Source organism: Rhamphochromis sp. 'chilingali' (assembly GCF_963969265.1).
Source record: "Rhamphochromis sp. 'chilingali' genome assembly, chromosome: 19".
Taxonomy (NCBI): Eukaryota; Metazoa; Chordata; class Actinopteri; order Cichliformes; family Cichlidae; genus Rhamphochromis; species Rhamphochromis sp. 'chilingali'.
This window is the reverse complement of record NC_137946.1, coordinates 14,169,400-14,194,823: the sequence shown is the minus strand read 5'-3', so window position 1 is coordinate 14,194,823 and position 25,424 is coordinate 14,169,400. Positions and strand designations below refer to the sequence as shown.

Below are 25,424 nucleotides of genomic sequence, written 5' to 3'. Positions count from 1 at the left end.
CACTGTACAATAATGAACTTTAAATGATTGGGAAATATCCTCATAACCCATACAAGATTAATGGGCGGCAACAATTGCTTCTTTCCTTATTGGCGTTGTGTTACCACACACGTTAATGCTCCCGAAAACTGCCAAAACTTGCTTTTATAGAGGTGCTCACACTAGCTGATGATCAGTCAAGTGCATTTTATTAGCATCACCTGGCTGCTACTTAGCCTCTTAATTCCTGTGGAAGCAGCAAGGGAATACTTCATTTTCACACAATGCATTTTGGCTTAGGTTTTGTTAAATAAATAATAACATGATTTTGTAGTTCTTATGAGGTTGTAGTTCCCTAATTTGAAGACTTGTTAACGACCAGATTATTTTTTGATGGTTTCACAATAAGTAAAACCTTAGAGCTTTCTCATAATAACTGGATACTTTAACACTCTTTTTTATTTTTATTTTTTCCAACTAATTGATTTAATGTTCGCTTACATTATAAATGACCAAAAAGCCCTTCCACAGCGGTCGTTCCTCGGTCATTCAAAAGCACTTTTTTCAATTTCCAACATGACTTTTATTTTGATTTTTTTTAACAAACTGGAACACTTTATGCTATGTCACAAAATTACACAGTTAATACACACTAAGGTCAGCATTATTCAGCATGTCTGGTATGTTTTTACAAGCATTGAAACAGTACTGTACATAGCCTCACCACATCCATGATATAACATACAAACTGTCTGGGGAATAGTTACAGTTTCTTTAATATCTCAGTTTTATGCATGGAAAGTAAGCTGATGTAAACGTTTACTTTACATAGTTTACAAATATAAACAAACCTGCGGATACACATGTAAACTCACATTAAGTCGTTAAGGCCAGAGTGCACGGGATGCAATTACTGACACTTGTCATTGGATGCTTAAGAGCTCGCTGCGGCTGATTCTGCAGCGTAAACGCTGTGATGGGTGATGTTTCTCTGTCATTAGCGGCACGCCTCCTCCACGGTCTGCTTCATAAATGTGAATCCCTGCTGGTTGTCAAATCAGACTATTACTTCACTTCTTCTGTCCGGTTATGTTCTCTTGACACCAGCTAAGCATGAAGTCATACTTCAAAACTTTGCTCTCAACAAGTACGTGGTCAAGAAACTTGCATGATGTCATTTCGCCCTACAGTCAGTAATAGTCACTGCAGGTGCACTAGCCTTACAACATCCATTCAAAGTCCAACTTTAACTTCCCCAAACTTTGAAATAGGATAGACTGGCACTCAGGGAAACAGAGCTTATATGCTTCCAGCGTCTCCTTTACGCCTTCACACTGTCGAGACATATCCAAAGTTCAGTCTTCATATTAATAAACAACTCCAGCAGATGTTGGTGACGCAGTCTCGAGTCACCCATCAATGCAATTACTCCAATACATATTATTTTCTTAAAAACATGAATTCATAATTACAATGAATTGGTGCTATAGCGGTTTATGACTAGTGAGAAACCATGGAGTGATTTTCTTTGCAGAGCTACTTCTTGGAAACCCATCATCAAAGAGAAGTTCAGAGAAGTTTACCCCTCTTAAAAAGCTTCACTATCCTTCTCTTTACCTACACCCCTGCAGCTGCATAATTTCACAAGAAAATGAGCCATAAGAGGAAAAATCATTAACATCAGCAAAAGATATTTCAGGCAGAGAGAATGGCTCAATGTGCTGCTCAATGATCAGCGCAGCCAGCAGGCTTTACAGCCTCCTGTGTCCGTCTCTATCGCTGCATCTCGCTCTCGCAGCATCTACAGTGCATGATGGTGAAGGCGCACTAAAAACACATCTCCTAAGGATAAAAGAAGTGAGAGGGTATGACAGCAGTAAATTGGCTTTTTCCTCCCCTGAGCCCTACTCTAGACTTCCCCTGCATGCTGAGCAATTTGAATTGTGCTGTAATTGCTTATGTTGCTTTTCTCTCCTCGTCATTTCTACAAAAGAATTTGATCTCATTACTTTTGCCTGTGGTTGAATTCGCAGCCACTCACTGCGGTAGGAATAATACTAAGTGGCGTGTTAACAAAAGAAAGGGAGCAGAGTGACTCGGTGCGCCAAACGCAAAGAACTGTATGCGACGCGACAACGCGTTGGTTTTACATTTCATCACTTTTTTAAATGAAGCCATTGCCAAAAGTGTTTCGTTTTTAGTGGTACAAAGCAGATTAAGTGTGGTGCGGCTTCCTATTAGCTCGTTGCGAAGTGGATTATCTTACTCTACCACAGTACGAAGGAGGGAGAGGAAGAGCCGAAGGGGCAGCAGAGAAACGGATGCGACATGGGTCATGAAAAAGAAATCAAAAGCCATGCTCATGCCTGGTTGCAGTGGAGTAGACTGGTTATGGTTTTTGGGAGCAAGTAAAGTGAATGTGGCCTTGGGCAATGTGCTTCTTGGTAAAAGAGGGGTTTCAGTGTGAAGCAAGCTCTAGATGGAGCATTTGCCCAGAGAAAACCTCTCAATTCACCCATGCTCTCATGTATCTGCTCGTGCTGTTGCCTTCCTTTCATTTGAGACAACTTGAGCACAGACAACATGGATACAGCGGGGCTACAGATATCTTTTAACATCTGAGGAGGCTCAAGAGGAAAAAACAGATAGAAAAAAATGCTGGGATACAAAACTAGAAAAAAGGAAAGAAAAAGTGTTATGAGTATTTACATTTCTTCTTGATGACAGTCCTCTGAGGTCCATTCTGAGTGCTGAGATGGATTTGACAGCAGTAGCGAGTGTAAAATGTAAGTGGAGAATGAGATGGAGGCTTCAGTAGCTCCAACACTTCCAGTCTATGATGAGCGCAGGCAGCAGCAGTAATGGATACACGGGCACTGCTTGGTTAGCTGCTCCCCGCTGGCTCCCTCTAGCACCCGATTCTGTGTCAGAGTCCTTCTCGGAATACGGCGGAATGACGTTGAATTCTTCGCTCGCCTCTTCCTCCTGCTCCTCTTCTTCGCTGTCCTCCATCTGCGGGAAGCACAGGAAGAGCGATTCTTTCAATTAACATGTGTGCTGGAGCATGGAGGAGAGGTCAGGAAGAGAAAGTCTACATTAACCCAGAATCTAAAGCACATGTAAAAATATCCTAAAGGCAAAAAACCTGGAAGCTAAGACATGACTTTTAGGTTAACAAAAGACAGAAAGTACATTTTGTTTGTGCAACTTGAAACTATCTATCTATATGTGTATATATAGATGTGTGTTTTTGTTGTCAGTTCTCAATGGTATTTGTACACTATTTTAAATTTTAAAAAAAGGTCAACCCCCAGGACGGGACCTATAGGATGTCAGAGAAGTGAAACGGGCAGGGCAACAGATACACAGTTATAGGAGGAGCTGAGAAGAGAGAACCACAGACAGGAATGAAAATTAGCAACTAGGAAGCCACGGTGAGGGAACGGCCACTGGTGAGCCACTGTCGCCCTGAGCATAGTGAGTGCTTAAGAGGTAGAACGAGGTCAAAAATGGAAGAAGCAACAAAAAAATCTGCAGTAAGCGACTTGATCATTGTAGCAATCACCTCAGAGCAATCACCTCCCCCAGAGTGGAGACCCATGCCAAAGGACTAACAAGTGCTGCACTAGCTTCCAAAACAACTTCCTTTGCTGTAGCCGGGGAAACTTTTCTTCTTCTGTGGTTGCAAATACTGTTTTATGATTTGGAGTTTTTATATCTACTGAATTGCCTGACAGCTTTATTCTGCTCACCATTTGATTTGGTAAGATTTTATATTTTTATGTCCTGTATTTCCATATTTTTGCTATTACATCCATGAGCTTGAAGTAAATTTGAATGTTTTATCTTTTTTATCGTTAATGTTTTTGGGATGATCCATTTTTTATTGTGAATAAATGATTTTTATCTACTCTTTAAGCTACCACTCTCTTGTCTGCTCCACTCAGTATCAAAAGAAAAAAGGAGATGTGTGGTGCTGATCTGTGGATCCTTACTGAAACCTAATAATAGTTAGAGTACAACTGTTGACAGTTTTCAGTTTGCTGCAATAGAAAAATGGAACACACCAAGACCATCAGACCATAAAAGTAAACTTTAACTTCTACTTTTGCTAATAGGAAGTTGGGAGAATTGCAGTTGTAATATATTTGTCCTTCACATGACGTAAAATGTGCAAGTGTATGGTTCACTGTCTCTCTGTGTTCGCACTGTCCAAGGTAAGTCCTGCCTTTTCCACTATAGCAAGACAGGGCTGTCAGCATATATAAAGATTGGCAGGTGTAGGCTGAATATAATTACTGGTTGAACCGCTGTTTTTATACAAAAACCAAATTCTGTTTTCATCCATATTTTTCAAAGGTTTGTGCAAGTAAATCTTTCCATGTTTGTCATTGGCTGATTGGTCACATGCTGTTAACACTGCCTCTCATTGCTAAATTAGGAAACTGTAGATTGCCTCACTGAGTTAACAAACACCTTCGTGTGACTGCTTAGCCTGATTGTCGATGTTGGAGTTAAACCAGAGGAGGAAAAGATATTTGGGGTATGCAAAAGAACTGACCTTTGCCCTCTTTTGCCTTTCAGCCCCTCCCCACAGCGAGGGAGTCTACACACAGAGTCGAATCTGTAAAGATGATCATTGCTGATACATAGCATATAGCATGTATATAAGGTGCGCTACAACCTGTAAGGCTTTCTACTCAAATTCTATGACCTAAAGTACAAATAGGCAGTTAAACTACGATGAAGCACATAACCCAGCTGTCCTTGACAGATTAGTAACACTCCAAAAATTACAATTTAAATGTAAAAATGAGGATCATAAGAACCCAAGACTTCTAGTAAGCCTGGTCCATTATTAATATTAATGAAATTCTATAAAATCACATTTAGGAGTCCCACCAGTAATCTCCAATTTGTCGTGCAAAAGATTTAAAAAGTCAAAAGCAGCACTTCTCTGAGGTAAATGTGCACATTTTGCCCAACATTTTCTTCGTCCCACTCCTTTTTCAGGCAATTTTTGTTTTTTGTTTTGTGTATTTTATGTTCAATATAGGTATTTGTTGTGCCTGAAAATGAATAAATAAATGAAATGAAATGAACACTTGGGATGAGGGATCTTGCTATTTAGGCTTTTCCAATGTCTTCTGTTTCCTCATGTAATCTGTTTTTGACTGTATTTGTATTTCAGGTCCCCGGGGAGCTATATCAGCTCTGCCCAGGCTTTTGTTTCATCATTTCATTGAAGATAGTTCTTTAAAAGTCTGGCTGTATGTTTGGGGTCGTTGCCTTATGCCGCAGGAAAATTTGGGACAAATGAGATGTCACACCATGGAACTATGTGATGGATAAGAATATAAAACATGAAAATGAAAATTTACACAGTCAGGACAAGTCAGCAGGCAGAAAACTCCCACATTAGCTCAGTATTAGTACATAAATGTATGCTGGGCTTTCTCTGGTCTATGCTTTTGATGTGAAGCAGCGTACAGAAGCAGTGGTTTTCACTTTTTGACCATAGAGCAACATCTACTGATGACCTGGGTGTGATCTTTTTTCAGTAAAATATTAGGTTATTCACAAAATGTTGCTCTCTGTGGATTGTTTAAAGCTATTTGTACAAATAAGAAAGAAGCAGAGCTTAATATTAATAACCCAGATAACATTTTACACAACTTCTCCTTCAAGAGTTCACATTCAACAATCTCTCACTGCTGTATGACTTTCTGTGCTATATATTTTTCCTTTGAGAAAGCCCTGAGTTACAGCGAAGCCTCCATTCAAACACAGCCACAGAGGGTTGTGAGGGCACACTGAATGGAAAGAGACTGAGTCCTCACCTCGGATCCTTACTTTAGTTTGGGTTTTACTTTTGGTCTTGGCATTTCACTGCATTAAAAGTACGGAAGGAAACTTGTAGCACAGTCATCTATCCATTTTTTCATTCAGGTTTTCTCAAATCAGTGCATCGATAAAAGCATCAAAGGAGATGTGGAGTGATGCTGCAGAGTTTCACTTTGGTGTATCCACGAGAATTCATAATCTGACCTTTTTCAGTGAAACTCCAGAAATGAACTGTGCATCTCGATGTCTTCTAAATCTACTAGCGGCGGAGTTTCTGTGCTACGAGGGTGGGTGGCTTGGGATAGGAGGAAAAGAAAATGAGGAATTAGAAGGATTAAACTAGTGAGAGAATGGAGACTATGAAGCAGATGGGTGTGCATACATGAATATTAAAAGTAAGGGCTGAGTCTGCTGCTGCAAACACCTACGGCTAATCCTAGGCCACAATGAGAGGTGTGGATAGGAGAGAGAGGGAGGGAAGTAATCTGAGTTTATACAAGGAGCTCCGGAGCCCGGCACACTGCGATAGTCCCACTTAGGTGTTATCACCTGATACACAGGCGACTGCCTCTTTAGCTGAACTAGTACCACCAGCATATGGCGCAGAGAGCACAGACAACTTACACTGTCGAATTCAGGAAGAGTGTTAATACTGACGTGGACCTTCTCCTGGTAGACGTGTGGGGAGGGCTGAGAAGTTGGCATGGGAGAGTTTTCCACAGGAGGAGGTGCGGAGATTCCCATGGAGCTGATGGCACTGCCTAAAAACAAAAGCAGCAGGGGAAATCTTCTTTAGCTTCACATCATTATTCATCCCTGAAGCATCACCCAAAAAAATTTCTGTGACTTTTCTAAGCATAGTTAGAGCCATTAGCTCTGAAAACACTGTGCAAAACTGTGCATGAGATATGAGCCTCTCTTTTTTGCTTTTTGTTTTTGTGGCACGGTAGTGCACCGTTTAGCACATTCACCTCAAATCATGAAGGTTCTGTTTTCAAACCTGCTACTTTGAGACCTCTGCGTGTAAAGTTCTACCTGTGGCTACTTGAACTTTCTCTGCGTGCTTCAGCCTCTTCCATCAGCCATCGGATGGATTGCTGTGAAATTGGTACATATACCCACATATCCCTTGGCATGAGTTCTGATAACTGAAATTTCCTGACTTTTAATTTAATGCCACCTTTAAGTCAAAACCTTGTACAATATTTCTGTTGGCTCCCTACATATAAAATGGGATGAAAATAATCTAATTTCACATCTCTTCTACACATTCCAAATGTTATTTTAGCTAAATCCCACAGAGAACCTCCTGGCTGCCAAAGACAAGAAAATATCTGCTTTGGTGTGAACAATTATTCCAGAAATTAGCTGGGTCCATGCCACATGTTACCAAGCAGTTCTGATAAATGGTAAATGGCCTGTATTTGTATAGCGCTTTACATATCCAGTCATCCACCCATTCACACACTGATAGTTGAAGGACAGTAAATAAAATACTAAAATATTCAAATTAATATTGCAACTGTTTGTATTTGTGGTGAAGTCATTAGTGGTTGTACAAATACTTGTACGTATATGTAAGTATATTCATGTGAAAGAGAAGGTTTTCACAGGACTGCATGGTATCCTGTGATCCAGGTTGTAGGGATAACTGTAGCAGTAGTAACTTAAAGTAATTGTTTTCTGTATGACTTTGTCAGTCTCTCTTTTTAAAAAAGCGGCTTCCTGCTGGTAACCCCTCCAAACAAGCCACACTCGTTCAGGCTTTTTCTAATAGTGCTGTCATGAACTTTAACATTTAGTATGAGCCCCGTAGAGTAAAAGATGTAGCTCTTTGATTTTGTGCAGTTTCTGTGAGCGCTGCACAGTCTGACCTTCGGGTGAATTTATTGGATGTCCACTCCTGGGAAGATAAACACACACCTGAATGCTCCACACCAGCAAACCACCAAAACCTTTTTTAGAGGTGCTCACATGTGCTGATGAGGAATTAATCAAGATTAGCAACACCCAGGTGCTACTTATCCTGTTAATTCCTATGGAGAAAATGATAGTGTAGTTCGTTTTTCACAGTAATACATAGAGTGCTAAGAAAACTTTCTTTTTCACATGACTCCAGTTATTGCTTAAACACTTTTAAGTCATTTCTTATGCTGCTTTTTGCACTAAAAATATTACCGGTGTAATGTTTTAAATTTATATTTATATAAACATGAATATTTTTTGCTGTGGGATATTCTAGCTTCAACCTGTCAGACATTGGCTACAGGGTGGGATATATAAAATGCACATCCTTGAAACTAGTCATTGTAATATTTGGTATATGCTGCATTTGGTTTCTTTCTTTTGCGTGTTCACTCAGCTACTTTTATCTTAAGCCCAAATAATTGGATGCAGGTGACCAATGACTGCTGTGTATACTAGACATGTATTGACTGATTCTTGGCTGGACAGCACTTAATGTTTGATCATATTTTACTTAAGAGAACGTGTCTGGCCTCTAACAATTATTCTTGCTCTCTTATTAGAGTACAGTACATCAGTAAAAATTGTTTCTACTGTATTGTACTGCAATTTTTTATTTTTATTTTTTTTACTTTTTACAGTTTTCTTTATACTTACACAGCAGCAAAATGAGATACTACCCTTCCAGCCATTCTGATTTGGCAACAGTTCAACAAGAAGCCACATTATATTTATCAGATTTAGTGAAAGGATTTATTGACTCCACAAAGCTTGGAAATCAGATTCACATTTGGCAGCCAGCCACACACCAGGGATGATGTCTCTTGCCACTGATTTATTTATAAGAAAACATTATGGTTCAATGGTTTGCCATTTCAATCATCAATTATGACCCACCTAATTTGAATTCTGTGTTCATGCACATTTAAAATGCTCACTTAGATCAGCATGCCTACATTCGTTTAAATAATACTCTAAAAAGTAACATTTCCTCGGTCATTATGCTGACACAGGGTGATTTGTCAGATACAAGATACTTAGCGTAAAGATGAGCAGTGTGTTTAAATTTTGATTTGTAAGATGCATCAGCTACTTGTGCTTCCATTTAAATTTACAAGAACTCCTTCAAATAACACAAAATGTAGAAAAAAATACTATTAAAAATAAAATCAACATATATTACCAAATCCTCAAATGTGAATGTCAATAAGCGTACAGTAAATGATCAAAAAGGTACACTGTTTCTTCAAGTTGTGTTTTTACAGTCTCCTTAGTTAAGTTTAAACTTCCTGAAACTGAAACTTTGAAACACACCTGACTCTCTGAATGTTCATGCACACTTTTATTTTCTCAGAATGACCAGGACATACTCATGCCACAGCTTTGTTTAGCCTATTCCTGATGGCTGTGAAATGATAATGACACGATGCTTCCATAAGGAGTTGTAGTTGCATAAATACAAACAAAATATGGGTCATTGTAGCCCATTGCAAGGTGGTTGCTAGGCAACATCATGACACTATAATACATAAATGTATAATTCAGTTTTTACAGATATATACAAATGTTATTGTGAAATTAAAATGACAGGATGCTTGCATAAGGTGTTATAGGTGCATAAATGCTAAAAACAGGTCCTTTTAGACCTTTGCTAGCTGGTTACCAGGCAACCTCATGGTGTTACAATATATAATACATAACTGATGTTTTGTGGATATAAATGAAATGTCACTGCTGTGAAGTTAAAATGACATAATGCTTGCATAAGGTGTTATAGGTGTATAAATGCTAAAAACAATATTTTCTTAGCATAGACAGCAATACCCTGTTGCTAGGCGGTTGTCTTGCAACCTCATGGTGTCACAATATATATTACATAACTGAATTTTTGTGGATATAAATGAGATGTTAAAGTTAAAATGACATGAAGCTTACATAAGGTGTTATAGGTGCATAAATGTTAAATACAGGTCATTTTGGGCAGTTGCTAGGTGGTTTTTAGCATGGTGTCATAATATATAATAATTTAAGTTTTGTGGATTTGAATTAGTTATTGCTGTCATAAAGTAAAAATGATGTAATGCTTTTATAAATTTTTATAAATGCATAAATACTAAACACAAGTCATTTTAGCCCATTTCTAGCTGGTTGCTAGATAACATGATGACATCATAATTTCTGAGATAGATAAGAACCTTAAGGTGCCTAAGAGGTTCCTGTGCGCCACGTTTGGACGCTTAACTCCTGATCATGTAGGAGGAGTGGGCAGAGAAAGACAGAGACACAGAGACGGAGATTTTGTGTACTAGAGGAAAATCCCAGATCTTAAATTTTATTTGTCTTGAACTGTTTGGTTCTCACAAACTGTTGTGAGTACTGCTTTTGTTAGAACATTTCTGGTATCAATTTTTTTCCTTTGGATAAAAAGCTGTAAAACTGTGCTGTGCTGCCTTCCCTTCCCAGCCTTATTACATCGTACTCACGCAGACAAATATTGTTGGTGAACATCTGCAGGATGCGCTGACAGCCCTGCCATTCATTCCCACTGCCTTCGCATGTGCACCACTGGGACACCTCTGTACTGCTGTTGCTCACGTAGTTGGGAGTCATGATGGTTCCTGGTTATAGAAAGAAGACCAAAGTCATACTGCAGGCACAACTTTATAAACTTTTAAAATCATATTTCCTTCAGACCAAGAATTTTATTTTCAGCACACACCTCTATGAAAGGTAAGACACAGACTACTAACGGTATTAGATGCCCTGCAGGTATGGTGTCACCAGGTTCCCAGCTCTAGATATTGATAATTTCAGGTACACAAAATTACATTTTGAGTGTGAGGAATGAGTGAAAATAATATTTCCCACATTATTTTGGTGAACTGCTGGAAACACTGTTTTTGAATCTGCTGCCGCTGTTATAAGTGATGCTATAAAGAGTAGCAGCTAAGGACCATTTGTGAACCCCTGTAGATTTATTTTGCATAATGAAAATTACACATACCGAATATCGCTGCTAAACACCTATTGGAGGAAGTTCTGTTTGTCAGATTCTGTCTGGGTTTTTTTTCTGAGCTATACACTCTTTCAGCCTCTTCCACCTCTTTAATTTGTTTTCCTCCGTCTCACCTATGAGTCCAGCATAAGCCTTCAGGCACATGGTTCTGCGTTCTCGCATACAGCCAGAGGCAGAGAGAGGGGAGGGCTGGCAGTTATGCTGGAAATCAGCAAAGCGGGATCTGAAACACAAACGCGCACACATACACACACACAAGAAGAGAAAACAGTTTTTCATGTGTCAGCACAGAGAAACAGAGTGTGCATTTTAAAAGTGTTTTGACAATTTCATTTCGGGATTCAGGGTTGTGCTGAATGGAAACAACAAAAGCAACACAAACAACGACATAGTATAGGAGCTCAACCCACTAGAGAAAGGGATACATGAAAACTGCCTGGTACTTTAGTAAAGCTTCAAAAAAAAAGTAGCTTTCTAGCACTCTGACGCCACCTTCTTTTCTGCAAAAATGCACACACTGTTATTGTCAGTGCTGACAGATAATTTGAAAGGTGTGCAAACCATACATTTTGCAGGTAGATGATGTCTTTTAGGTTTGCAATCAACCCTTTCCACAATGGAGGTGCAGCCCATATGCCGTGTGCATTACTGAAACATAACCCGCTGCTTGTTTCTAGAATGCTGCATAGGTTAGCACGCTAGACAAAGAGACTGCTTGATGCTACCGCAATTAAAAGTAATGAAGCATTGTTGTGCTTCATTACTTTTGTATAAAAATCTGAGTGAGTCTATTGACTCACTGATTTAAAGCTGGAGTTCAAATTTAAAACTTTTGCTGATGACAACTTCTTGAGTTCAAAATTCCCACGACTCTCTCTTATGCACTTTGTGCTGTTTGGCCTTGCAGTTGTTCTTTTACTTAATCTTCTTTTTCAGCTTTCATTCATTCATATAAAAAGTATCGCCAGGCTAATGAAGTTAATGTATTAAATGTGCACAGATACAGTCATTTGCAGCTGCATCATTCAAAGCTTTTATCAATAATCAACAGCAGATCTATAACACTGTACATTAAATGATGTGAGGTGTGTTTTGGTGCCGTTTCCACACTCTGCAGTATAGTAACACATGTCAGCAGGAATGAAACAGGAGAACCTCCGTCGGCGTAACTTTGTGCTGAACATTGGGGGGGGGGGTCAAGATCTCGGTCTAAATAAATAAATAAATCTGGGTAAATTCCCATATGATTAAACATGCAGCTATTTTGCTGGTAATAACTGAAATGAGTAAAGGAAATCAACAGCCTATTTATGCAAGATAATTCATAATTTTATTGGGGGGTTATATTGGTTGGGTCTGATTATTGGGGGGGTCATTACCCCCCCTAACCCCCCTGAAAATTATGCCCCTGAGAACCTCATATCTCTTTGTTCCTCATAATGCTGTATATTGAAAGTGTGAGTGTTGCGTCACCGTCTACTAAGTCTCAAGTAGTTTACTCTATGGACACTTTGTTAGGTACACCTTGCTAGTATTCGGTAGTACCCCCCTTTTCGTCTTCACTGCTGCCTTAATCTTTCATGGCACAGATTCAACAAGGTGCTGTAAGCTTTCCTCAGAGATTTTGGTCCATATTGGCATGAAAGCGTCACACAGTTGCTGCAGATTTGTCAGCTGCGCATCCATGATTTGACTCTTCTGTTCCACCACGGATGGGTCATATAAATACAGTGATGTCATGTTCAAGAAACCAGTTTGAGAACTGAATCAGTTTGAACTGTTGATATAAGTCATGATAGAATCATGCTTTTATTCTGTTAATGTCATGTGAATTTTGCAGCACTGAGACTCATCAGAGCATGCAACATTTTTTCTCTGAGCTGCTTCCGTGTGAATGGCTGATTACATCCTCGTGTTTACAAGCAGGTGAACAAGTGGACCTAACAATGCGTCTGGTGAGTGTTGTTATATCCATTTAAGAACAATAAGTAGACAGCGCTTGAACAAAAACTGCCCTCACAAATCATCCTGATGAGCAGCGATGTAGCTTTGAATTCTGAGTCACTGGAAGTAAACTGGTCCAATCTTTTGCTCCCACTTCTGTATCTGTAAAAAGCTTCCTCAGTGGTTATGGCCCCACAGGACCTGTCACCTGCTTATATTTCCCTACGAGCAGACAAGAAAGGATACGGTACATTCAAGGCGTAAAATATTTATATTCCGAGACTTTAATCTTTGAGTTACAATGCAACAATGTGCTGAAAACCCACAGGTCCTGGCATTAACATTCATATCTACCACCTGCCTGAGCACCATTGCAGACCAAGCACCCCCATGTCAATACCACTCTCTGTTGGCAGCATGACAATATTCCCCAAAAACCACAAAAACTGCTCAGGAAAATCCCAGAATAATACAAAGAGCTGAAATCAACGGCACAGCCTCCAAACCTCCCACATTCAAATTCAAACAAGCATCGAAATTGGGATCTAAAGATGCACCGCATCAAGTCTTACCACAGGCCAGAACAGGACTCAAAGGCACCACGGGACACTTCAAAATATCTTGTGTCCATGCACCAACAGGTCAGAGCTTATTTAGTGGCACAAGTGGACATGGACAACATTAGCTTTTAATTCCACTTTAAGTCCAAAAGCAAGGGTCGTGCAGTGGGTCTGGTATGTTCAGGACATCTTGGATTGTATCATCTGAATGACATGCTAAATCACATCTGGGAAAAGCAGACCTGGTGGATGAATTTTGTCAATCAAAAAAGCATTTACAGCTTCCATTCACTTTACATTTAGTTACATTTATTCCCCTCACTAGTAATCCGGGGGGTGTATCTCATACATATCACCCTTGAAGGACTGCATGTTTGTGCTTTAGGGGAGAGATTATTTAATTAACTCATTCATCAGTGAAGGGGAAATTTTATTTGCAGCAGTTCTGTTGATACTAACAAAATGGGAGATGCTCATCAGAAATGCAGCTCACTGGTGCCACTAGTGTTTAAAAAGACAGCACCGTGTGTTTGATGCATCCATGTTTGAGGACTGTGTCGAATCATTACTTTGTGGTTAACTTTGCAAATATTTCTGACTCATTTTTCAATGCTTTTTCTGTTCTGTGTCCATACGACGAGCCCTTAATGTTCTGCATCAGTCTACTCAAACAGCCATCTTACCTACACAGCTCATCTTTGGAGCAGTAGTTCTGAAGGCTGAGGCAGTTGGGCTTGCCCGCCCTCTCCTCCCCTCTCACATTCTCCTCATAAGAGCATGACGGGACGATGGTTTTCCTCCGGCGCTCCCCACACAGTGTGTCAGAGCAAGGACAGAAGAGCAAAGCGAAGCTGTACTCCTCTGGCACGCGCTCCAGGAAGCGCCGCAGGGCTTTGTGGCATTTCTGGCGGTTACAGCTGTTGTCAGAGACTGTTGCTCGCTTGGTGCAGGCTACAACATATTCTGACCGCAGAGAGCCACATTTCTCGTACAGGCCACAGTCCTGTGCCGCCTTCAAGCACTGGTTTTGACCATCCATAGTATTAGAGGAAGCTGGGGGGAGGGATTTGGGAGGAAAACAGAGCAATGTATACCCAGGAAAATCAAAAATGGCATCTAAATCTAATTTTGGGAGCAAAATCACAAAAACGTTCATCTCTACCTGACATGATGGAGGCCATACGCGACATCTCGATGTTTCTCACCAGGTTTAACTTCAGTTCTTCATATGGAGACACTTCATACTCATCATATGCTAAAAAGGCAGAACAAAGACCACATCTATGACCCAGCTGAGAATTCAGCACATACAGACATTAAATGCAAGCATCAAACCCACCTGCGAATCTCACAGTCCAGTAAACCTTGAGGCAGTGCTCTTCCCTACGAGAGCCACGCTGACACTTGCAAACTTGGAGGGGGCGATAGCGCTGCAAGGAGTTCTGGGCCTCCAGGCACTCCAACCGCGCGTCTGCCCTGAGGGGCGCCACGGCTTCCTCGGCCGCGCAGTACTCCAGCAATCGATAGATGGCCATGCAGGACTGCTCCTGGATGCATCCCTGCTCGGCCACCAAACAGTCTACGGATGCAGATACTGTCACGCTACCTGCAAGAAAGGTTAATGTCGTAAGTGGTGAAAGCTGCATGTTGCCAACATTACTGGGTTTATTGTCCCACCATCCAGTACTAAATAGGCTTTAATTAAGGCAGCAGAGCCAGGTGAGTGCACTCCATAGGCACTCAGCAGGTTATGATAATATCCAAAAAGGAAGATAAAATTGAAACTACACAAGAGCAATAGAGCAAAACCTCAGATCTAATCAAAGAGACTAAGGAGAATAATTTACCAACACTACAGGAGTATGTTATGGCTATAATCATTTTCAAATTATTTCCTCGTCTTCCCAGTGGGCATCGTAGTTGAATTTTCTTCTTCTGGTTTCTTTTTTTCCCCACACAACTTAAAAGTAAATCTTTGACTTTTTTATCAGTTTATTGTTCAGCACAATATTTGCACCAGTGGGAGTTACAGCATGTCCTCTTAAGCTGTTTAGTATGCTTCACCTCAAATTGTAATACGATGGAGCTCATATACTATGAGTTAGCTTCATCTCTCTTAAGAGTTAACCATCTTTGCTTTAAGTGAGCAAAGATGAGAACTTAGCCAAATCTTTAGTAACCACTTCTGTTAGTCATATATTTCCTCAGCTTCTACATTCCCAACAACACCAAAAGGATTTTGCTCTCTAAATTAACATTGCCATACTGTTTGATTAAACTACTTAGTGGAGGATCCTACTGATGTTTTTGATGATTCATCCTATTAACTACCTCTTCATACACCCATGATGTATCCCATTAAACGCAACATTACTACTGCTGACAACTTTCCGAAGCGTAATTTCAAGATTGATTCCCCACCTTGGTTTCTGATTTCGCCGGATGTTCACACAGTTAAAGTTTTGTCTCTTTTATTTTGGGGGTCAAATCAATGTTATTGTCCGTTTAGAAATCTGTCCACACTTTTCTGTTCAAGTGCTTCTTTGAGGGTTTGGGAGTCAGCTTCCTAACTGCATTGCATTCAGACACTAGGAAGAAACTCTAAAAGACAACCGGGCATGTGGTGAGAAAAAAAAATCTGCTAGTTTCCTGGATCAGAAGGGATGCCATTCAACAGCCAGCCCTCAAGTCTTGGATGCGTTTTTGCTCTGCAAATACTTGAACCACCACCAAGAGAGTATTTCCGGAATTGGCCCCTCCTATGTGACAGTAATTGGCCAAAAAGTGAAAGTAGCTTTCTATAAACAAGCATGCATAGAAATATCATTAAAAAAAAGTTTATGAGAGGCAGTGAAAGCAGTGTAAAAATGTATAAGTTTAAATTACATAAAAGATTATACAAACCTGACTATCATCCTCTTACATGTGTCACACTGGTATTTATTAGGCTATGTTCAGATATGTGTACTTGTGAATGTCTTGCGCTGCTGTTGTTATTATTATAAGACACTTAAACAGCTTAGGGCAAATCCTTTTGCAGCAGAGTTCCTTCCATTTGGAACAAGCTTTTACTGATGCCAGACACCGTCTCCACATGTAATGCCAGAGACAAAACCAATTTATTCAGCACTATGCAGCACGTCACTTCCAGTTTTACCTTCACACTGAGACTCAATCTGGATATCACACTCAGACACTGAGTGAATTGAAACATCCACTATCAGGATATTCCCCCAGCTTATGTGCGCATTCATACAGCTGCTCCTGCAAAACATGCTACTTAAGGACGCTAAAGATTTGCATCAGCTGTATATGTATTTGTAGAAACATGCTGAATATCACCAACCACATTTCCTCTACATGTCAGAACAAAAAACACGTGGCTCCATTGTGATTAGGCATGAAGCATATTTTGATTGGCAATGTTCTGCCTCGAATGACTGCGAGTGATAATCATTTCATAATGCTGATTGCTGCTCAGTAAAAAAAAAAAAAACACAATGCAGGAAGGCCAAAGGCAGGCCGAGTGAGGCGAGAGAGAGTAAAAACATTTGTTTAAAAAAAAGAAAAGAAAAAGCAGTCTTCAAAAAAATGTATCTGAAGGAGCATTTCAGGAAATTAATTTTCTCAAATGTGACACATTATTGTCCCCACAAATTACACTTGATATACAGTCATTCGAGACATAAGGAAAATAGCTTGGATAGGCAATATGCACTCACTTTTCCCACTTTAGCTCATTAATTTTCTGTATCCTGTCACTTTGTAAGTGCATGTAATGAATAGGCTGGCAGATATATAAAACTGGGTTGCACATAGAGTAAATCATCATGTTTAAAACGTAATGCATGCCTGCTAACAAATATCTGTACCCATTTCATACACACGTATACTTGTGATTCAGTACATTAACATTTACATCACATAAGCTCGTATGCAAACACACGCGGCATTGTGTTAGATTGGTCACACACTTCGATTAAGCTCCTGCTGACTGGCGGCCCAAAGCGCGGCTGCAATCCAATTCTGCTGCTGCATGTTTTGCAATCTCAGGCGCCACATGAGGTCCACGTCTCACTTTGGCATGAGACATATCATAAACAGAAGCTATGCTTCATCGCCACAGCAGGAAAACTTCCAAAGCGACTGCTGGGACTCCATAGGGTGAGGTGGGGGTGGTGGATAGTAACACACAGGCCAATCAGTCATATTCACGGTTACAGCAAAGGTGATGATTACCTGTCTATCTGTGTATCGTGACGTCTCGATAATCCTACCAAAGTATTACATCCCAGCACTTTTAGCTGCAATTTTAGCAGGCTTTGTATAATCTCCAGTTTATTCATTATTCTTTCTCAGTGTTTGCTCCTTCAGGCTTACATTCGATAAAGACAGACTATCAGCAGTTTTACTTTGTGAGAACCTTTCATGGTGTAAGCTCACACATGCGCATACCAACACACATATACATCAGAGATAACAAAAACCTCTATGGAGTCCAGACCAGCTCTTTTATGCCTCGTCCAGCGTGCAGGTCAGAAGTTCATTTTTAGCATTATTTAACGCTATGCTGATAAAGAAGCACTAGGCTCACATTATGGGGGTTTTTTTTGGGACGACAAATTGCTACAGTAAACTTCTGCATTAAGGGAATTGTTGGTGTAAGCACGGGGTTTATGTTTTTCAGGAAAAAAGAAAAATAGAAAGAAAAGTAAGCGGGAGATTAATTACTGCGATATGGGAGCCATAATGCACTCTATTGATTTCTCACTGGGCTGATTAATAGAATTTGTGAGCTGATGAAGGTTGAAGCCATAAACGTCAAACCATACACCACATACCGACATTCACAGAGGGACCAACTGGGTTGGCAATTTTCTCTTCCGTCCTTTCAAACACATGGGATGGGCTGTAGAGCGTCCAGATTGTTGGGCAGTAATTTGACTTGAGAGGAGACCGTGGCGGGAGAGTGCGACTCTGATGTGAAATCTGCTCAGAGATTGTGACAGAAGGGACTTCTTGGAAGGAAGTCACAGACTCAAGGAGCAAATGGAAGCACAGCAACAAGATGGAGAAAAAGGAGAAACATGCTCACGGCTGCCACAAAGTGTTACTACGTGCACTCATTCACAAGCACACCAGTGGGATTCCTGTCTGACCTGTTCATGCATTTCTGCGTGCACGTAAAAGATTTTACTTGTTGTAACTGGAATTGTTGACAATCAGCAGCTACAGTTTTGTGTCAGGGAAAGTAGAGCTATAATTAAAATGCACTTATTCCACCATAAAAACACAAACACTTACTGCTCTTCTTGACCTTCTAGTGAGTACATTAAATAAATATAGATTAGGATTGGACTTTAAACAAACAAAAAAATAGCAGCTTGAAGATGTCAGCTTGTGTTTAGGTAATTATTAGTAGCAGTTAAACCACATATTCAACCGTGGTTTTATAGCTGCAATGACAACGATGAGGCTAATGTTCAATATCTCTATAGCCCTGTTTTGTTCATTAGCGGCACATTAAAAGGACGACAGTGTTGGCATGCTAGGGCTGACCCACAACCATGCTGGGATATTGTATTTCTATGAAATTAACTCATCAACTGACCACAAGACGTCATGCTAAAAACAAAACAAAACATGGGACTAATAAATGGGAGCGGATACCCCGCAGAACATTATGCTCAAATCATGATGTGTAATTTGAACACTGTTCCCTGCGCAGTGTGGTCAGAGCTGCTTCCTCAGGAAGGACACAGATGGTTGATCAGTGCTGATTAAGGCTTCAGTGGCTCCTTATTGACACAATCGTTTCCACTGAGAATTATGCAAATTCAAACAATCGGCTCAGCCTCCTCTAACATTAAGCCTTCTTTTAACATTAAACATATGCTTAACAGTTTGCACATATTCTCTTTGTTACGAGCAAAGTTTCGCTACTGCCCTGGGCAGCCTCGGTCGAGCAGTTCCTCTTAAAGAAATGGCAAAAGTTGGTTTTCTTTGTCTGTAATGGAAAGCTGACTTATTTAGTATGTGAACTCGTGCTGAGATGACTCTTATTTAACATGCTATTTCAAAGCATATGCATTTCCTTTAGATGTCGCTGGGTATTTGGGACTTATTAGTGCTCAAAGAAAAACATTTCAAAAGAAGCTGAAAACAAAGTTATTATTTATCAAGGAAACACAACAACAACCATACATTAGCCAAGCAACCACAGTACACTGCGTTATCTTTTTCTCCCTCGTCATTGTGCTTACATGCTTTTGTGGCCTCTCTGTTCTGCATTGTAGCTTCTTCCCCTTCAGTCACTTCATGCAGTTCTACCTGCTGCATTTATTTATTCTCTACAACCTATCAAGTCATCAAATTTTTCCACACCTAAAGTGTACAAGCCCCATCTTTTTTCCAGCAGCGCTCACAGCTGTGGCCACATGAGGACAACACTGATTGGTTTAGTAACATGTTACATTGACTTAAAAAAAAAAAAAAAAGTGCAGTCTTCAAAAAATCTGATCATTTGCCAACTTCTTTTCAAAAAGCTGTTTGTGGAACAACTCTTCACACCTCCTTAAATAAAAAACACACCTTGTTTAAATTACCTCGCATGTATGGGCAAACACCTCACCTTTCATTTTGCCTCAGTTTGTGCAACATAACAACACTAGTGCTGAAAACTTCCATACGGAGCCACTTGCTTAACCACTTTTGATGTACCAACCCAAAGAAAGACTCCAGGCCTGGGGGGCCCTCAGTACAGTGGGGCAAAAAAGTATTTAGTCAGCCACCGATTGTGCAAGTTCCCCCACTTAAAATGATGACAGAGGTCAGTAATTTGCACCAGAGGTACACTTCAACTGTGAGAGACAGAATGTGAAAAAAAAATCCATGAATCCACATGGTAGGATTTGTAAAGAATTTATTCGTAAATCAGGGTGGAAAATAAGTATTTGGTCACCTCAAACAAGGAAAATCTCTGGCTCTCACAGACCTGTAACGTCTTCTGTAAGAAGCTTTTCTGTCCCCCACTCGTTACCTGTATGAATGGCACCTGTTTGAACTCATCATCTGTATAAAAGACACCTGTCCACAGCCTCAAACAGTCAGACTCCAAACTCCGCCATGGCCAAGACCAAAGAGCTTTCGAAGGACACCAGGAAAAGTATTGTAGACCTGCACCAGACTGGGAAGAGTGAATCTACAATAGGCAAGCAGCTTGGTGTGAAAAAATCAACTGTGGGAGCAATCATCAGAAAATGGAAGACATACAAGACCACTGATAATCTCCCTCGATCTGGGGCTCCACGCAAGATCTCATCCCGTGGGGTCAAAATGATCATGAGAACGGTGAGCAAAGATCCCAGAACCACACGGGGGGACCTGGTGAATGACCTGCAGAGAGCTGGGACCAAAGTAACAAAGGTCACCATCAGTAACACACTACAACAGCAGGGAATCAAATCCCGCAGTGCCAGACGTGTTCCGCTGCTGAAGCCAGTGCATGTCCAGGCCCGTCTGAAGTTTGCCAGAGAGCACATGGATGATACAGCAGAGGATTGGGAGAATGTCATGTGGTCAGATGAAACCAAAGTAGAACTTTTTGGTATAAACTCAACTCGTCGTATTTGGAGGAAGAAGAATACTGAGTTGCATCCCAAGAACACCATACCTACTGTGAAGCATGGGGGTGGAAACATCATGCTATGGGGCTGTTTTTCTGCCAAGGGGACAGGACGACTGATCCGTGTTAAGGACAGAATGAATGGGGCCATGTATCGTGAGATTTTGAGCCAAAACCTCCTTCCATCAGTGAGAACTTTGGAGATGAAACGAGGCTGGGTCTTCCAACATGACAAGGATCCAAAACACACCGCCCGGGCAACAAAGGAGTGGCTCCGTAAGAAGCATTTGAAAGTCCTGGAGTGGCCTAGCCAGTCTCCAGACCTCAACCCCATAGAAAATCTGTGGCGGGAGTTGAAAGTCCGTGTTGCTCGGCGACAGCCCCAAAACATCACTGCTCTCGAGAAGATCTGCATGGAGGAATGGGCCAAAATACCAGCTACTGTGTGTGCAAACCTGGTAAAGACCTATAGTAAACGTTTGACCTCTGTTATTGCCAACAAAGGTTATGTTACAAAGTATTGAGTTGTATTTTTGTTATTGACCAAATACTTATTTTCCACCCTGATTTACGAATAAATTCTTTACAAATCCTACCATGTGGATTTATGGATTTTTTTTCACATTCTGTCTCTCACAGTTGAAGTGTACCTCTGGTGCAAATTACTGACCTCTGTCATCATTTTAGGTGGGGGGACTTGCACAATCGGTGGCTGACTAAATACTTTTTTGCCCCACTGTAAGTGAGTCAGGAGTAAGCAAAGCAGTATTAGCTGCTCGACAGTGAGTTGTTGAGCAGCAGGTAAAGCTGTCTGAATCCAGAGGCGACAGTTCTGCTGGTGAGGACAAGAATAATCATTTCATGTTCGATATCAACAGCTACCCAGTGCATCTAGTACATGGATAATGTCTCACTTAATGAGCCGTGCCAGCGGATTGTGCAGCCACATCACGCAGGCAGCATCCCTCCGCTGTACACCAGGTAAAACGCATCAGGTGCTGCATCAGCCAGCTAGGGTGTCTGGATCTGTGTGAATATTTCAGGCTTCTGCCTTCTGCTGCCTGATGTAGTTCTAAATTCCAACGTGCCAAGACATTTCTTGGCCAGACACACACACGAGCACTGACAGTTTCCATCGGGCTGTGGATTTTTTGTTTGTGCCATCAAGTGTGTGCGAGCGGCAATCAAGATGCAGTGCACACGTGAACAAACTGACTATTACAGCCAGTCATACATAAGTGACACAATTTAACGTTTAAGAAAGTGGGGCTTTTTTATGCTTTTAGCTTGACAGTGAGAAACCAGGTGTCATTCAGACCTACATTTAATTGCTATCCTTGATGTGATCCTTTTAATTAAAATGACTCCTTTAATGCAAAATGTCAAATAGATGCATATTCAGAGGAATTTCATATTTTTTATCTAAGGAATATTCAATGGGCTTCTTGCCAGTTTAATTTTTGTGTGCTGTCGTCCTAAACAAAACAGAATTACAGGCACAGGGAACATCAAGACAATGCCTGAGCATTCAGAGGGGAAGACAAAGAAATGCCTATGGCACGGAGAGAAGGATAAAGAGGCTGAGAATTGGATAAACCTGCGTGCATGAGGTGAAGTCAAATAGCCAAATAGAAACTCCAGGGAGACTAGTCCACCTAAGAAGTGGGTAACTTTACACAGCCTGAAAATAAGCCCTAATAAATTTGTGACAACCGTGTTATGGCTCAATCACATCCACTAAATGAACTACCAAAATAGCAGTGCTCAATCAGCAGTTGCAGCCTCTACTGGGACTTTAGCGATAATCCTCAGGGGCCTGGCAGCAAAGGGTCAAAGTCGGGTTAAATGTCACTCAACAATAGCCAGCTTTCAGTTTATATAGCTGGCAAACATGCAGTGTTTCCACATTCAAAGTGATTGCATGCATTATTTGTGGGCTTTCTTTCCATTGCACTATTCATTTGAGGAAAGAACCGTGGATTCAACAACATATACAAAAAATAACCCAGAGAATGAGAATCAGATCATATCTTTGACCCAACAGATGATAGATTTTAAAGTCAGCTTTTAAAAGTCGGGACTTTTGTTCAAAGGCGTGAAAATTCTTAATCTATACCTATAGATGTTTTTCTCCTCTTCAGTCTTGGTGACAAACCTTTTGAGAAGGCCACTGTCATCATCTTGTTGGCGCTGCCATTGTTGAGGCCACCGAGTTGCACAAAGTCGGATATATTCCAAGGTAAAAATAACATTGCATGAAATGGAATACAGTTCGTAGGGGCCAGACTATTTAAACAGCAAGTCTGGCCAAACAGCCGTTTTGAAACAAAGTAGCTCCACAACAGATTTGACCAAAACGACATTAACACCGAGACCAGATTCTGCACCGATTACACTTTTTTTTTTAATGACGTTGATTAACAAAATTAAAATCCAATAATTTCTCTTGCAATCAGGTATAATGTCAGAAGTGAACATCAGTGCAGACTAATTTGCATGTGTAATGATTCGTATCTCGATTAATTAGCACTTGAAAGTAGCTGCTTTTCTTGGTGTGATTCCACCTAAGTGCGTGGCAGGTGGGCTTGAAACACTATGATGTTCTGCGTGTCTGAAGGCTCTGACATTCACGAGAAAGCATTCATCATCTAATGATACAAATCTCTAATGGGCAGCCTCACCTGATGTTATCTGAAAATTCCCGGATGCCGAGAAGGATGAACCTCCTGTACTTGGAGCATAATCCAACAATTACACTATTTGCATGCATTTGTGCAGTGAAAAGCAGAGGGTGGGCGGTGGCTGTGTGTCCTGCGGTCTGTGTTACATTAGATCAAGAACAATAGATCAAGATACATGACATGTAAAGAGCCACAAGCTCTGATGTACATGTCACATTTTTCAAAAGAAAGATCAAAATGGATATATCTCTAAACCAGCAACCACAGACCAACAAGCTTTACGCTCCACTGAGATGTCCGACCACATTATTGACTTTAGACAATATAAAGGTCTCTCTTGAGTTGATCTTCACAAAAGACAATGACTGCTCGTGCTGTGACACTAAATGCTCTCTTTTGTTACTTCTATTAAGTTGTGAATGTCAGATTTAATCCTACAGCAAATTCACTTCCATTGCACATTTTATGAAATAAAGGAAGAAAGGTCTATTGTCTCAGACCTGAACACATCATCCACATGTAATATCTGAACTTCTGCTAGATTTTGTATTATTTCGTGGACCTGTGTAGTTTTATTCTGAAGGCTGTCCCAAAAGTTTCTCTTAAACCTGGAATACAATGCAAGACTATTTATGAACCTGCGTCCAGCCAACGTTTATTCTCCTTCTCATGCGTGGACAAAAAGTCTTTCTCCCTTTATGAATTTCAATATCAAGCCAGCTACCGCTCGGGTCACACAGATGTAGGCAATATACAAAAATAATAACAGAACATCAGCAAAACAAATTTAGCTCCGGTGTCTTCGTGTGTATCTCGGCTTGGGGCTTCATACTCTCTAATATGCTGCTATTCGTTCATACATTTGCATGAAAAACACGCACGCACGTACCCGCACACACATGCACTTTCTTATTAAAGTTGCCGGTACTGTCAGAAAATATCTCTTCCAAAAGATCCCAGCTTTGCATTATACACCGCGATATGGCAGTCTAAACGGGTGATTAAAATCTCACTTCAAAATCAGAAAGGTGATGCTTACCATGAGAGAAAACATTGAGCAGAAGTCCAACGATTATCATCCTGCCCGGTGACATTGGATAGTTAGGGATTAGGAAACTCGCACCCGGCTCACTGCAGCTCAGTGACCCGTCTCCTGCCACATCCAGCCTCCCCTGCCGCTGCGCCCTCACGGACTGACTGACTGAGGGTGATCGGATGGTCTAGCAGCCTATACAAAGTTGGCAAAAACTGAACAGGAGCGATTCAAGTTCTCGCGATTTTTGTTGTTCCATTTATTTTTCGGATCCCGGTTATATTGATCTCTGTCGGACGCCAATTCCAAAATCATTTATCCACAAAAGAAGAAAGAGAGAGAGAAGAAAGTTTCTCTGCAGCTGATCGCGACAAAGCTCCCATCAGTCACACACCGTACCGTAACATCCCGAGCGCGAGCTGTGTGGCGTTTGCGCTTCTGCTTCCCTGGCAGCTCCACAGTTGTCCAGCCAGAGTTGAGAGCAGACTGAGACTGCACGGTGCAACTCTTGTTAAAGGCGCAATGTGATTGGCCCAATGCAACGAGCGATTGTGGCCAAAGGGACGTGAAAATGTTTCCAGTGGGAGAACAGCTGGGTCCCAGAAGGAAAATATGGGCATCAACTTTATGGACAACGTGCATCTGTTATTGAGGTTACACGGGGGGAAAAAGTTAGCACCATTACTGTGAATCTACTCAACTCTTCACGTGTTGTGTTTAGTTTTTGATGGTCGGTTGTGTTCAAAGCATAGCTCCAGTGAATGAACATGAATGCTTT

The 25,424-nt window shown here is 40.8% G+C and overlaps 1 protein-coding gene across 2 annotated transcripts; it reads right to left on the bottom strand.

Annotated features, from left to right (window-relative positions):
- Positions 1–556: 556 nt before the first annotated feature.
- Positions 557–25,112, bottom strand: LOC308387561 (GDNF family receptor alpha-4-like). 2 transcript variants are annotated; one of them, XM_080867707.1, is made up of 8 exons: positions 24,653–25,112; positions 14,648–14,914; positions 14,471–14,563; positions 13,992–14,361; positions 10,918–11,027; positions 10,272–10,406; positions 6,448–6,584; positions 557–2,991 (listed from the first exon to the last, which is right to left on the bottom strand). In XM_080867707.1, the coding sequence occupies exons 1-8, from the start codon at positions 24,705–24,707 to the stop codon at positions 2,791–2,793; spliced, it is 1,368 nt and encodes a 455-aa protein (XP_080723833.1). In that variant the 5' UTR covers positions 24,708–25,112; the 3' UTR covers positions 557–2,790. The 2 variants fall into 2 exon arrangements, with proteins under 2 accessions (XP_080723833.1, XP_080723834.1); XM_080867708.1 differs by having other exon boundaries at positions 6,481–6,584.
- Between the last annotated feature and the right edge of the window lie 312 nt (positions 25,113–25,424).